Raw genomic sequence first — 15,524 nt, 5'->3', positions numbered from 1 at the left:
AAAGTATATTTATAACTGAATAAGTGATTTTTATTTGTTGCAAATCACTATGACTACAAACTAAATGTAAACTGTTAACATATACCAGTGAATATCGCAATATGTGGGGTTGACAGTGCTTGTAATTAACAAAATTTATCACTATCAACTTACTATTCTATGCGACATTTGGAATTTATATCACACTTTGAATATAAAATAATAATTATTGTAAACTGAATCATTGTTGTTTTTTGCTATAATATATAAACAATACTACACTGTTAACTGAACTGTTAACATAGTTCCAGTGAAAATCGCGAGCGGTCGGAGGTTGACAGAAGTTCGTAATACAGGAAAAGAATAGAAAATCAATCTGCTCTTTATAATAATACCGAAAGAACAATAGCAAACAGTTTTAATTTGTAAACACAGTGAATTCGCTGTAGTAAGTAGGATTAATATATATAAATATAAATGATATTTGCAAATAAAATTGATGATAATGTAAACGATTACTGTAACAAAATAAAAGAAAAAGTTTAATAATAAATCAATGTACAAGTGATTGGTTTTCTAGCCACAGAAATATGCTGTAAAACGACTAAATTAGAGAGAAAAGGTTTAGATTTCGTGTTTAAAACTAATTATAAAATGACAAAGACGGTGAATTTAAGTTAAGATTGTATAATAGACAATAAAGAGAAGTGATATTTTTTATTTTATACAGTTAATTAGAGTGAAAACAACTATTTAAAGTGTACAGTTAAATGTGTTAATTATTAATATAAATAAATATATATATATATATATATATTTTGAAGACCAGTAATTAGTTATAAATAGATATAAAATTTACGCACACTGTTTAGTATTTGAATAAACTGTTATTATTCGATAACATCAATTGGCAAAAAGTGTTATATATTCGTGTACATTATTAAATTTTTATGTAATTTGTGATGGTAATAATGACAGTTTTACTATTAATTAGCATAGTAATTACTAGATACATGTCGGAAATATACGACAAGAGTGAGAAATAGGATTATTAAAGTCGTAAAACGTGAAAACGAGTGATATTGTGGTGGCCTTTAAAAAGGCCGTTTGTGGGAGCCGGGCGGGCGGCTTTGTGTCGCGCGCTGGCGGGCGACTTAGGCCTTCTTCTCGGTCTTCTTGGGCAGGAGCACGGCCTGGATGTTTGGCAGTACACCTCCCTGGGCGATGGTGACACCGGACAGGAGCTTGTTCAGCTCCTCGTCATTCCTGATGGCCAGCTGAAGGTGACGGGGAATGATCCTGGTCTTCTTGTTGTCACGGGCCGCGTTACCGGCCAACTCGAGAACCTCGGCGGCGAGATACTCCATGACGGCGGCCAGGTAGACCGGAGCTCCGGCACCCACTCGCTCGGCGTAGTTGCCCTTGCGGAGCAGACGGTGGATCCTGCCGACCGGGAACTGTAGACCGGCCCTGGACGAGCGGGACTTTGCCTTTCCCTTCACTTTACCGCCTTTGCCTCGTCCTGACATGTTGCGCTGTACTCGGTTGCGGGGATACAGATAGAAGCCGTGGCCTGAAATTCGGGGTTACCTCGAATTTGGGCGTCGCGCGAGCGCGGCCAATCGCGTTCGAGCTGCCACCCTATTGGTCGCGCTCGCGCGACGCCAGATATCCAGCTTAGAGCCTTTTTTAGAATTTTGGCCTATACTCCCGGTACAAACCAGCGACTCAGGATGCCACCGAAAGCGAGCGGAAAAGCCGTCAAGAAGGCCGGCAAGGCCCAGAAGAACATCACCAAGGGCGACAAGAAGAAGAAGCGCAGGAGGAAGGAGAGTTATGCCATCTACATCTACAAGGTGCTGAAACAGGTCCACCCCGACACCGGCGTCTCCAGCAAGGCCATGTCCATCATGAACAGCTTCGTGAACGACATATTCGAGCGCATAGCCGCCGAAGCTTCCCGCCTGGCCCACTACAACAAGCGGTCGACCATCACGTCGCGGGAGATCCAGACCGCCGTCAGGCTCCTGTTGCCCGGCGAGTTGGCCAAGCACGCCGTGAGCGAGGGTACCAAGGCCGTGACCAAGTACACCAGCTCCAAGTAAGCCGGCCGGCAGCGCCAGCCGCAACGAGCGAGCCCGCTCCGCACAAACGGCCTTTCTAAAGGCCACCAATAACTCGTTCGTTTTCGCTTATTTTACCGCTTATAGTTGTAAAACCGATGTAAAACTGGTTGTTTCAAGTCGCTCTCGACTATATTTTCTATCGAAAATACCAAATTTATGACTTTGTGCTTGTCATAAATATTTTATTCCAGGAATTTTACAATTCCTTTTTTCTTTTTTTTTAAACATAGTCCGATTTCACTGTAAAATTGTATAATTTTCTGTTTATTTATTTATTTTTTTAAAACAAACATTGAGTTTACAATAAAAAAAAAAAAAAAAAAAAAAAAAATACGTCAATTGCAATTCGATCGAAAACCATAGTTTCTGTCATGTTTTATACACATGACTTCTAATATTAACCAAGAACCGTTGAACTCTGATTAAACATAACTTGTAATTTTCGCTTATTTTACCGCTTTTAGTTGTGTAAACATTGGAATTGTGTTATTATGTTGGCTAAAACAAGCAACTCTCGACTTGTTTTATATTGAAATTACCTATTTAAGTTATGTTTAAATACAATCTTTAAACTTTAAACATTAAATTTACAAATACGGTAATCGCCCAATTGATCTGATCGTTCGTTATTCATAGTATTCGTAATGTTTTATATACACTTCAATATAAGAGCCGAAAGTTACTCTTGAAAATTTATATTTTATCGAAATACCACTAGTTGTAAGTACAGGTCGATTTAGATTACAACAAGATATACGTTAAATACAGTTTTAACGTTTTAAAACGGTATTTAACAGGTGAAATCGTGTGATAAAGTCATCTAGTGTACAGTGCGCATGTGCGTGGAGATAGAATATATACGGTGAACTGTTAACACACGCTTATATAGGTAGGAGGTGGCTTGACTTGATTGGTCGGTCACTATTCGACCAATCAGAGTGTACGTATCCGTTAACATTGATAATTCTCCCGGTTTCTAGTTAATACGGTGAAATAGAGTTGTCAACGACGGTTTACTTACAATTGTCGATACCTGGACAGGTTGTAAATTTGAAAATAAAAAGGAATAACGTAGAAAATACATATAAAACAGACATGTGAGGTTAGTGGATATACTGCAGATCCGAGTCCTGTAGCTGTAGCGCCAGAGAGTTGTCTGTTAACAAGTGTAAATCTGCTCGGTCTAGCGAACCTGATTGCGATTGCTTGATTCATACCACTGTAATGTGATCCAAGTCAGTGTACTTTAAGTTTAAAATGGGCATTTTCCAGTATGTTCCCGCATTCTCTATTTTAATTTATATAAGTTAGATTACGTTTATTAGATTAAGTTTACGAGTTTATTAATTTCCGTACGAAAAAAAAAAAAAACACAAATTAGTAATGAAACACGTTTAAAACAGTATAGCCTACTATTCTGAATTTAACAAAATTTTCAGAATTTGTCAGATCACGCGATGCTTGCCCGCTGCGCAGCGCTTCGCGCTGCTTGCTCTTTTAGAAAAAAAATTTACTCGAGCTTGCAAACTCCAAGCCCAGATCAAGCGGCGCGCGTTTATCACTGATATTTAATCCACGTTTTTATCCGTTTACAACTAATTACGTTAAATTTAATTAGCGTGGATAACAGCAAATTTACATATTTACTTCGTTACAATCACCGAATATTCGCTGATTCTTCTATTTTTCAAATTTACTAAACGACCTTTAAAATTATTGAACTATACACGTATAAAGTATATTTATAACTGAATAAGTGATTTTTATTTGTTGCAAATCACTATGACTACAAACTAAATGTAAACTGTTAACATATTCCAGTGAATATCGCAATATGTGGGGTTGACAGTGCTTGTAATTAACAAAATTTATCACTATCAACTTACTATTCTATGCGACATTTGGAATTTATATCACACTTTGAATATAAAATAATAATTATTGTAAACTGAATCATTGTTGTTTTTTGCTATAATATATAAACAATACTACACTGTTAACTGAACTGTTAACATAGTTCCAGTGAAAATCGCGAGCGGTCGGAGGTTGACAGAAGTTCGTAATACAGGAAAAGAATAGAAAATCAATCTGCTCTTTATAATAATACCGAAAGAACAATAGCAAACAGTTTTAATTTGTAAACACAGTGAATTCGCTGTAGTAAGTAGGATTAATATATATAAATATAAATGATATTTGCAAATAAAATTGATGATAATGTAAACGATTACTGTAACAAAATAAAAGAAAAAGTTTAATAATAAATCAATGTACAAGTGATTGGTTTTCTAGCCACAGAAATATGCTGTAAAACGACTAAATTAGAGAGAAAAGGTTTAGATTTCGTGTTTAAAACTAATTATAAAATGACAAAGACGGTGAATTTAAGTTAAGATTGTATAATAGACAATAAAGAGAAGTGATATTTTTTATTTTATACAGTTAATTAGAGTGAAAACAACTATTTAAAGTGTACAGTTAAATGTGTTAATTATTAATATAAATAAATATATATATATATATATATATATATATATATATTTTGAAGACCAGTAATTAGTTATAAATAGATATAAATTTACGCACACTGTTTAGTATTTGAATAAACTGTTATTATTCGATAACATCAATTGGCAAAAAGTGTTATATATTCGTGTACATTATTAAATTTTTATGTAATTTGTGATGGTAATAATGACAGTTTTACTATTAATTAGCATAGTAATTACTAGATACATGTCGGAAATATACGACAAGAGTGAGAAATAGGATTATTAAAGTCGTAAAACGTGAAAACGAGTGATATTGTGGTGGCCTTTAAAAAGGCCGTTTGTGGGAGCCGGGCGGGCGGCTTTGTGTCGCGCGCTGGCGGGCGACTTAGGCCTTCTTCTCGGTCTTCTTGGGCAGGAGCACGGCCTGGATGTTTGGCAGTACACCTCCCTGGGCGATGGTGACACCGGACAGGAGCTTGTTCAGCTCCTCGTCATTCCTGATGGCCAGCTGAAGGTGACGGGGAATGATCCTGGTCTTCTTGTTGTCACGGGCCGCGTTACCGGCCAACTCGAGAACCTCGGCGGCGAGATACTCCATGACGGCGGCCAGGTAGACCGGAGCTCCGGCACCCACTCGCTCGGCGTAGTTGCCCTTGCGGAGCAGACGGTGGATCCTGCCGACCGGGAACTGTAGACCGGCCCTGGACGAGCGGGACTTTGCCTTTCCCTTCACTTTACCGCCTTTGCCTCGTCCTGACATGTTGCGCTGTACTCGGTTGCGGGGATACAGATAGAAAGCCGTTTTTTTTTTTTTTTTTTTTTTTTTTTTTTTTTTTTTTTTTTTTTTTTTTGTTAAGCAGAGGGAACCTTCAAAAGGTACTGGCGTCCCAGTTATGTGGGATTTTTACCCACTAAACCACTCTGCTGCCACGTCCTGTCGTGGCCGTACAGCACCTGGACCCTAGGTCCACTGACTGTAGAGGAAGCTCTGAAAACATAACTATTAATTTGGCCTAATTAGATTGTTGTGTTCTGAAACAAAAAATTTTGTTAGTGTGATTTTGCTGGTTACGTCCCAGGATTGGGATCGCGGCTTCATCCTTGGGATGAGTATTCTTTTACGGAGGGTCGTCCAGAATTGTGGCCGGTCGTCGTCTGTAGTCGTCTGGTCCGGCGTACGGCTCTGCGATGGCTGCGATGTGGGGATGTTCCGATGCTGCAACTGCCTCGAAGAATTTTTCTGAAGTTATCCTCGCGAAGACGTCTAGAGTTGGGTTCTGTAACGAATTCCTTATTGTTTCGTTGCGGACGAACCATGGTTGGCGAGTGATGGAGCGAGGGCCTTGGATTGGATGGTTTTCCAGGGCTTTTCGGTTTGAGCGGCTGCAGTTTGACCACCAAGCTGTGCAAGCATACATCATTAGTGATCTGACAACAGCTAGAAGATGGAGACTTTTGCACCCATTGGTAGGGGGTGATCTACGGTTAATTAGAGGACCTATTGATCCTGCGATCCGCTTGGCCTCTAAACTGCTTTTCCTTTTCGCGTGAGGACCGAAGTTTAATCTGGAATCAAGCGTAACACCAAGATATTTAGCTTGTTCCTTCCAAGCAATCGGCTCGTCATCAAGTGTCACAGGCGGCGGGAGTCTTCGCGCGGCATCCTACGGCGCTTTCTGAAACAAACAGCTGTGCTCTTGTCAGTGTTTATGCGGATACGCCATTTCTCTAGCCAGGGGGAGAGAAGATCCATTTGCTGTTGCATGACGTCAGCGGCACGCATCGGTTGAAAGCTCCTGCACAGAAACATGGCATCATCGGCATACAGAGATAGCGTTACTCTGGGGACCAGTGGCATTGTCATTAGTGTAAACGAGGTACAGCACTGGTCCCAGGACGCTGCCCTTGGGGGGACGCCTGCTTCGATCGCTCTCTCTGAGGACAGCTCTCCATCTACACAAATGCGGAATGAGCGGCCAGTCAGATAGGACGGATGAGGTGTGTTATGCAGGGGGGCACCGGTGAGTTTGCCAGCTTGTAGAGCAGGCCCTCATGCCAGACCTTGTCAAATGCTTTGCTGACGTCCAGGAACACTGCAACAGAGCACAGATTTAAAATTGGCGTTGTCCACCAGCATGTTGACAACACGTACCAGCTGTTGGGGTTGTCGAGTGGTCGCGCCTGAAGCCAAACTGTTCAGGTCGGATAAAGCCGTCCAGGAAAGGAGCAATGCGGCGATAGGAGGAGTCTCTCAAAAATTTTTGAGATGGACGAAAGGAGTGAGATGGGGCGGAAGTTTTTGTGGGAATAGTCCTGGATTTCCCGGGCTTGGGAATAAGGATGACTTTAGCGACCTTCCAGCTGGTGGGAAAGTGTTGTAGTCGAATAGCGTCGTTGAACACTGTAACCAAGCACATTAACAGGGCTATAGGAGCTGCAAGGAGTGCCCTGGATCCAACTCCATCTAGTCCGGGGGCTTTGCGCGGTTTCGATTTCTTGATGGTGGCTTGTAGCTCATCAAGAGTAATCGGCTCTATCTCGATGTCGGGAGCTGTAACAAAAAAATTGTTTAGTGTTGCTCTCGACGTGTTCGCAGTGGTCGTCGTCATAAATATCCGCATTCGGGCTGAATTGCTCCTCCATCGTATCTGCAAAAGCTTCGGCCTTGTCAGTAGCAGAGTAAACAAGTCCTTGTTGACCGTGCAGGGGCTGGTGCGTGGATTTCTCGCTCCTCAGGATTTTTGCAGTCTTCCAGGCACTGCCATCCTCTATGCTCAAGACTAGAAAGGTATGAGTTCCAGGTCTCTGTCCTGTATCATACAACATCTGTTTGACAATGCTGCACTGCACGTTGAAGGCCCGTTTGGTAGCCGGATGTCGCGTTCTCTGCCATATTCGACGAAGACGCCTCCTTTTGTCTACAGCCATCCTAATGATGGCAGGCAAAGGCCGACCCTGGTGTTTTTTGGACGTCCAGGTCGTGAGGCCGCCGCCAGAGCATCCGTGACTGCTGAGTTCAAGTCTGAAACATATGATGTCTAGGGCATTTTGGATTAGTGGCTGTTCGCTGGGGGCTGCAGTTGCTCGCTCAGGATACGGCTGTACACCTCCCAGTTAGTTCTGATTGAGGTGCCCATTGAAGGAATCCTTGAAGCTGGAGTCGTCGCTAGAACTGCTATGACGGGTACATGGTCAGACGATAAGTCATCTGCCACTCGCACTTCCACATGATGCTGTAGTTCCTTAAACAGAAACACATCTATGACATCAGGAAGTGCGTTGAGCCTCGTCGGATAGTGCGTAGGGTCCACAGGCGCGGCTACAATCGTGTCACCTCTATCTAAAACTAGTTGTGAAGTCTTCGGCCCTTGGTGTTCATCCGCCTGCTATGCCATGACTGGTGCTTGGCATTGAGGTCACCACCTATTTATTACAGTGTTCCCGCTGCCGAGCAAGATGTCAAGCTCGTCAGGGCGGAGGACAGCGACGGCGCGGAGTAAGCTGCGAACACACATACCTGAGGAGCCACCAGCATTGACGGCAATGCCGGTGGACTCGAGGTCATTAGTAGCGGCGTGGACCTTGGCGGTGCACAACTCTCCTGTGAACCAAGATAGCTGTTCCTCCCCCGGGATTCCTTTGGGCCACGTGGCGGTCTATCGGTCCGGTAGGTTTGGTAACCTGGAACATTGAATACAGTGGCGGGTTGCAGGTGTGTTTCCGTTAGAAGTAATAAGTCGACGTTCGTGATCAGCTGCAAATAGATGGAGTTCGTTTCTCCGCGTCGCTACGCCGTTCGCGTTCCAGGTGACAATTTTTAGGCGTCTATCCATTGGAGAGGAGTTCCTGGAATGACATTAATATGGCAGCAAGCAACTCGCTAGGAGTTTTTTTTGCTGTCGGATACTATTGAAATTAGGGAGGTTATCCACTTAAGGACAGCGTCGTGGGACAGGAAGCCCTTTGGCTGTGAGGTAGGCTCGCAGTTGGGATTCCTGTCCTTTGATTCCGCCGAGGTGTTGGTTGTGGTTGCCGCTGGGGTTTGTTCCTCCATTGGTTCCACCACTTTCTCTTTCTCCTGCGAGTGAACTGTAACAGAGACTTGCTTGTTAGTTATGCTACGGCGGTTTGAGCGGGCCCTCGGCCTTCTCTGCTGAGTAGCGGTGGTTGAGGCTGAGGCAGCTGAGGCAGGTGGGGCTGCGGCTTCCGGCTCTGTGGCTGCTGCCTTTGCGGCTCTCTGCTTTCTGGGAGCAGGAGCAGGAGCAATTGTAGTGTTTGTGTGGGCCGGAGCTACGGGTGCTGCAGCTGGTGTCTGTTGTGGAATGGGTTGGTCCGGACGGAGCCTGGGGGCGGCTAGTACATCGGCATAATCTGCGGGCAGAAACATTAACAGGTGGTGGGGCACGTGCTGCCCAGTGACCGGTCGCGCAGCAGTGGCGGTGCCCGAGCGCCGCTGCGGCGCCTCGCGGCGGTGCAGCGCGCCCAGGGCCCGTTTATGCGCTCCGCAGCCCCTGTAGCTCGCGGGGTGCTCTCCACCACAAATTAGTGCATTTGCACCTGCTGTCTTTTGGCAAGGTGCAATTTGTTACGTTGTGGCTCCTCCACATCTGACACAGCGTGCTGGGAGGTGGCAGTTCCTCGAGCTGTGATTGAACTGCTGGCAGTTGTAGCACTGCGCAGTCCTCTCCTCGGCGTGAACTGGTCCACCGATACTCTTACTCCCAGTAGTGCTGTGAGCTGCCATATTTTCGCCCCAGCTACTGTTTTCCTGAAACGCACATAGAAGCTGTTGGTTTGATGGCGACCAGCCTGGTCGCGGCGTTGGAGGGGTGCGACATGTGTAGGAGTGTACCCCTGGTCGCGGAAGATCCTCCGCTATGTCCTCAGGTGACGTCCATGCCGGAAGTCCCCTGATTAACTGTCTTCAGCTCTTGTTCTTCCTTCAGACTGAAGGTGTGGAAGGCGAGCTTGGCGTCCAGAAGTTCGCGTTGTGCCGTTTCTAAAACAGAACTCGCTTTTACATAAAATGTGCAGTCGGGTGCCCACATATTTCGCCTCAAAATTGCAGCCAGCACTTTTAAGGCGGCGTAAGAGGGATGTCCAGGCAGTCACTCCTTGAATGATGATCGGCGGTATGCCGCGGCTGGCGGCGCTCTCCAACAGTATTTCCAGAATGTTTTGCGCTGGGACAAAATTTTCATGTTGAAGATTCAGATGACGTGGAGGCCCGTCTCCCTCGTTTTCTTGGTTGGACGGACTGCCACGATTCATCTCCGTTGGACGGGTCGGCGGTAGTTAGCTCGGTGGCGGCATGTGGCTCGGATTCCACTTCCATCCTGCAAACAATACAACAAAGGGGCCCGACTGGCTGGGGAAGTCCCGCCAGGCAGGGCGGCGGCGTTACAAAGGCTCTATTGAGAGCGCGGGGTCGCAGGCGCGCTGGTTATTGATCGGTGTCGGCGGGCCGGGAGTACCGTTAGGCCTGTACCGTTAGTTTCCGGCCTCGCGGAGCACGTGGTCGTCTGAGCACGTGGTCACCTAATCTGCTTGGTTAACAAGTACCTTAGAACTTATCTAATATGATAGTTTATGTATGCTAGGTACACAGGTATCAAAACATTTTAGTACATTGCAAACAAATCACAGTGTTTTAAATTTTAATAAAATTTGCGAGTACAGTGAGCAACAGTTTTAATTGAATTTAGTACAGCGACTTATTTACCAGCTGTGACACAGTAGCTGTTGAACCTTTTATCTAGTTTGTTTATATAAATTCAGTAACTCTAGTGGAAACTGTATTAAAGTTCCTAAAAGGGATTATTATAAATTTACTGAGGTGTCAAAACAATAATAATCTATTAAAAACTATTAAAAACTAATTTGTATGTATAAATCAGAACAAAATTATTGTTCAAACGTATCAAATAATGCAAATAATGCACTAAGATTTATTACACGATGTATTGTTGATTATTTACTATTAGAATTTGCTTTAAAACAGCAGAACTTACATCTGCAAAGACACAAATTCCTAGTTAATAATGAATTGTAGAGAACAAGTCAAAAACAATACAAACTAGTATGCAAAAGTGTAAAAGTAATTTTTTGTACTAGCAAATATTAAAATGAAGCTGCTTGTTTTACTAAGATACATTTTGGTTTACTGCGGAGTTATCCTGCATAAACACAAGTTTTCAATTTAATGTGGACTTTGACCTGTAGAACAAATCAAACACCTTAATGGTCAGTACAGGTGTGATGTGTTAATTAAAAGTAACTAATACTATTAGATCTCACCACCCGAAGAACGGCAAAATGTGGTATCCAATATCAAATAGGCACTTCACAACACAGAGTTTTAATTAGTGTCACTAGAGACAAACTAGGCACGCACAAAAACAAAGCACAGCACAAACTGAGCGGAAACAAAGCAAGAACGGAGCGACAGCGCGGCACGTCCGAGCAGTACGGCGGGTGAAACGGCATGAAGCCGTGGCCTGAAATTCGGGGTTACCTCGAATTTGGGCGTCGCGCGAGCGCGGCCAATCGCGTTCGAGCTGCCACCCTATTGGTCGCGCTCGCGCGACGCCAGATATCCAGCTTAGAGCCTTTTTTAGAATTTGGGCCTATACTCACTCTCGTCTCACCCGCCGTACTGCCTCGGACGTGCCGCGCTTTCGCTCCGCTCAGTTCGTGCCTTGTTTGTGGTTTACTCACAGTGTTGTTTAAAAATTGTGCCTATTTCCTAGTGACACCATGTGTTAGTGTGGCGCTGTGCTGTTTTTTGGATTAACCATTCATCGCTGCCCTGCTATTTGTGAGTTTCTAACATTAGTACTTTACAAACTAACAATTTTTCCCAACTATTATATTTATTTTAGACTTTTGTTCTGCCTGCCCTTAACTATTCCCTTTTATAAGGAGAAGTTTAGTGTTTGTCCCACATGGAACTCTGTCGGAACTAAATCCTATTTGCACACTATAAACAATTATCAAATAGTGTTACTAAACTTGTTATTTACGTAGTGTAATAACACCAGACTTGCCTTTTGGCGGAACGCAACGTGTTTATTTATCATTCTCATTAATTAACATATTTATTATTGTAGTCTTGTTATTAATACACATATGAATTGTTAACAATGTTAGCTAAGTTTTTTGTACAGTGTAGTAGTTTGTAAGATAACCAATACACCAACTGTAAGTGTGCAAAACATTCTTGGTCGCCACGTGGTCCGGAGCCAGCGGAAGCTAACGGTACTTGTAACGGTACTCCCGCCCGCCCGCCCAACAACCGATCAATACTCGGCGCCTACACGCGCCGCTGCCCTGCCTGTGTGTTAGTTTAGTAAACTTGTTTTTACACAAATATCTCAACACAGTGAATCAGTTTGCCTGCATCCGAGACATTAGCCGAAATTAATCATGGACTAAATAATTTCCTAAATGCAGCAAGAAACTCTATTATCATAACATAATTGTTAAATAGAATTGTAATTATTATTAATATTATATTATTATAGTGTAATAGCATAGGACTTGTCCTTTGGCTAAGCGCCTCGTGTTTACTTATTGATATTCTTTATTTATTTATTACTCTTAATACTCAACATATTATATTATAGTATTCTAGTAATTTTATTCCGCTTAAGAATTGTTAACAGTGATGTTAAGTTTGTGTGTATATACAATAGTTTGTAAGATCAACCCATTATAACTGTTAGGTATTATATCAATTGTTAGTGTGTAAGCATTCTTTGTCGCCACGTGGTCCGTAGCTAGCGGAAGCTAACGGTACCTGTGGCGGGGCTCCCGCCCGCCCACCCACCCACCGATCAATAATCAGCGCCTACCAACACCGCTGCCCTGCCTGGCGGGACTAACTACACTACTCCGAGATGGAAGTAGAACCCCACCCCAGTGAAGACGCGCCGGCCACCTCCGATCCGCACAACGGTGAAGACGAACAATGGCAGGCCGTGCACACCAGGAAGAGAGGGAGACGCGCCTCAAACGCCTCCAGCTCATCAAACGCCTGCACAATTCCACAGGCACGAGAACCTGCTGTCGGCGAGCGCCGCAAACAAAGGATCCCTCCTTTAGTTGTCCAAGGCGTAACCGCGTGGACGCCGCTTTTTTCGCCGGCTAAGGGACGCTGGCTGCCAATTTGAAGCTAAATATATATGTAGGCACCCGCCCTACATATCCTGTGCTCCAGCGAGCTATGCTTCAGGACCGCGCAGAGGGAACTGCTGGACTCCAAGCTGTCCTTCCACACCTTCAGTCCTACGAGAGGAGCAGGAACTGAAGACAGTTGTCAGGGGGCTGCCTGCCTGGACCGCCACTGAGGACATTGCAGATGAGCTCCGCGACCTAGGTTTTCACTCCAACCCACGTCGCTCCACTCCAGCGCCGTGACCAGGCTGGTCGCCACCAAACGAATAGTTTTCTACATTCGTTTCAAGAAGACTGGCAGCTGGACTCAGATCTGGCAGCTGACTCAACTGTTGGGCGTCAGAAATCACTGTGAGGCCAATTCGCGCCAAGGCAAGGACTGCCGCAGTGTTTCAACTGCCAACAATTTAACCACAGTTCCAGGAACTGTCACCTACCAGCACGCTGCGTCAGGTGTGGAGGAGGCCATGAGGTCAAGTCCTGCACGCTGCCTAAGGAGAACCGGTGCAAATGTGCCAACTGTGGAGGCGACCACCACCCTGCGAGCTACAGGGGCTGCGCGGCGCACAAACGCGCCCTGGGCGCGCTACACCGCCGAGAGGCACCACAAACGCCAACAGAGAGGTCCAGCTCCACGCCCGACCGCAGGAAAACCGCAGATCCGCCCTACAAACCACATCGCAGGCCGTAGGTACGCGGATGTGCTAGCCAGCCCGCGGCTCCGCCCTGACACGCCGGCACCTCAAAACCGAGCAATGCAGCACCCGAATCTCGGGCAGAGCCATCAATCCCCGCCGCACAGAGCTCAACTGCCGCCAATCCCCCCCCCAAGCTACTGCAGCTCCTGAAGCCCCAGCTGCACCTGCAGCCCCAGCTGCACCTACAGCACCCCTGGATATGGCCATCCCCCAAGCCCCCAAACCGCAGAGGAGGAGAAATAGAGGTAGTTTTCCGGCCGCCGTAAGCCATCAAGCAGCCGTGTAAACCGCGATGAAGAGGAGAAGGCCGAAGAGGCAGAAGAGCGGACAAGGGAAACCCAGCCTGCACCTGCAGATAGACACCACACTGCATACCAACCTACTCAACGGAGCAGCACTGCTGATGAGACACCTAATCAGCCGGGATACTTGTCCCACGCGGCAGTGTTCAAGTGGATATCGACATTAGTCCACAATCGTGACCGACACCAGCAAAACACCCAATGAGCTGCTTGCAGCCATTCTTGTCTCATTCCAGGAACTCCTGGTCCCATGGATAGACACTTAAGACTGGTTGTCTGGAATGCGAATGGAGTGATGTCCCCGAAAAAATGAACTCCACTTGTTTGCCACCGACCACGACGTGGATGTGCTGCTCCTAACGGAAACACACCTTCAGCCCGGCTCTGTGTTCAACATTCCAGGCTACCAAACATACCGGACGGACAGGCCACCGCGTGGAAGAAGAAACCCTGGCGGAGGCACTGCCATCCTGGTCCACCGGAGAGTTGTGCACAGACCCATCAACCGTCGCCACTACTGACCTCGAGTCCACAGGAATAGCGGTGAATGCAAGTGGAAGCCGAGATACACATCTTCTCTGCTTACTGCGCTCCGAACGCAGTGCTTCGCCCGGCTGAGCTAGACGCCCTGTTTGGCTATGGAGAACTCTGTCATCATTGGCGGGGACTTAAATGCCAAGCACGCGTCGTGGCACAGCAGAAGGCCAAACACCAAGGGACGACGCCTTCGAGACTACGTGGATCAGCGGGAGGATACGCAGGTTGGTAAGCACCTGTAGACCCCACGTATTACCCACCGCGACTCAACGCCCTCCCTGACGTGCTGGACCTCTTCCTGTTCAAGGAACTCCAACATCAGGTGGACTTTAAGCGTAGCCAACGACCTGTCATCTGACCACCTACCCCGTACTGGCGACAATAGCCACATCCCCAGTCTCAAAAACTCCACCCACTGGCTTGTCAGTTAGGACGGACTGGGAACGCTACAGTGGCCTCCTGAGCGAACGACTCCAGCCCCCACCCCCAGCAGCGACGCCCCAACGAGCTTGAACGTCTATGTTTCAGAATTGCACACCGCAATCTCGGACAGCTTGGTGGAAGCGTCCTCGACCTGGTCGCCCCCCGCACACCAGATCAGCACTGCCTGCCATCATCCGAGCCGCGGTGGACAAACGAAGACGCCTGCGACGCATCTGGCAACTAACCCCGGCAGCCAGTTGCTAAACGAGCCTTCAACGCCCAGTGGTAACATCGTCAAGCGGATGCTGTTCGACTACAGGACCGAGACGTGGAACTCCTATCTCTCTGGCCTGGAGTTGGAGGACGGCAGCGCTTGGAAAACGGCGAAGATCTTGCGCAGCGAGAAACCGACCAACCAGCCCCTCCACGGACAGCGAGGCCTGGCCTATTCCGCCATGGACAAAGCAGAGGCCCTTTGCTGACACCATGGAGGAACAGTTCAGGCCAAACGCAGACATCTACAATGAGGACCACTGCGAGCACGTGGAGGAAACTCTTGAACACTACTTCAGTATGGAGCCTGAGGAGGAGCTGGAGCAGTTCACCCTGGAGGAAGTAGAGGCGTTCATCAAAAAATCCAAACCGAGGAAAGCTCCCCGGACTGGATAGAATTTGGTAACAGAGCCCTACTCGCTGCCCCTGCAATCACTGCTGAATTGCCTGGTTAGTAAGTTCAACAGCGCCGTCCGATTGCATCACTTCCCGGCTAGCTGGAAGGTGGCCAAAGTCATT

General features: G+C 46.2%; 3 protein-coding genes across 3 annotated transcripts; 1 reads left to right on the top strand and 2 right to left on the bottom strand.

The window, feature by feature from the left end:
- Positions 1–1,133: 1,133 nt before the first annotated feature.
- LOC124373677 (histone H2A) lies at positions 1,134–1,508 on the bottom strand. The gene has a single exon (XM_046832027.1). The coding sequence runs from the start codon at positions 1,506–1,508 to the stop codon at positions 1,134–1,136; it is 375 nt and encodes a 124-aa protein (XP_046687983.1).
- A 164-nt stretch (positions 1,509–1,672) lies between these two features.
- Positions 1,673–2,117, top strand: LOC124373686 (histone H2B). Its single transcript, XM_046832036.1, has one exon. It carries the CDS (start codon positions 1,713–1,715, stop codon positions 2,082–2,084), a length of 372 nt encoding a protein of 123 aa, XP_046687992.1. The 5' UTR covers positions 1,673–1,712; the 3' UTR covers positions 2,085–2,117.
- A 2,798-nt stretch (positions 2,118–4,915) lies between these two features.
- On the bottom strand, positions 4,916–5,377 carry LOC124373684 (histone H2A). Its single transcript, XM_046832034.1, has one exon. It carries the CDS (start codon positions 5,355–5,357, stop codon positions 4,983–4,985), a length of 375 nt encoding a protein of 124 aa, XP_046687990.1. The 5' UTR covers positions 5,358–5,377; the 3' UTR covers positions 4,916–4,982.
- Between the last annotated feature and the right edge of the window lie 10,147 nt (positions 5,378–15,524).

The sequence above is a fragment of the Homalodisca vitripennis genome, unplaced genomic scaffold (assembly GCF_021130785.1).
Source record: "Homalodisca vitripennis isolate AUS2020 unplaced genomic scaffold, UT_GWSS_2.1 ScUCBcl_5812;HRSCAF=12722, whole genome shotgun sequence".
NCBI lineage: Eukaryota > Metazoa > Arthropoda > Insecta > Hemiptera > Cicadellidae > Homalodisca > Homalodisca vitripennis.
This window is presented reverse-complemented; position numbering and strand designations above follow the sequence as displayed.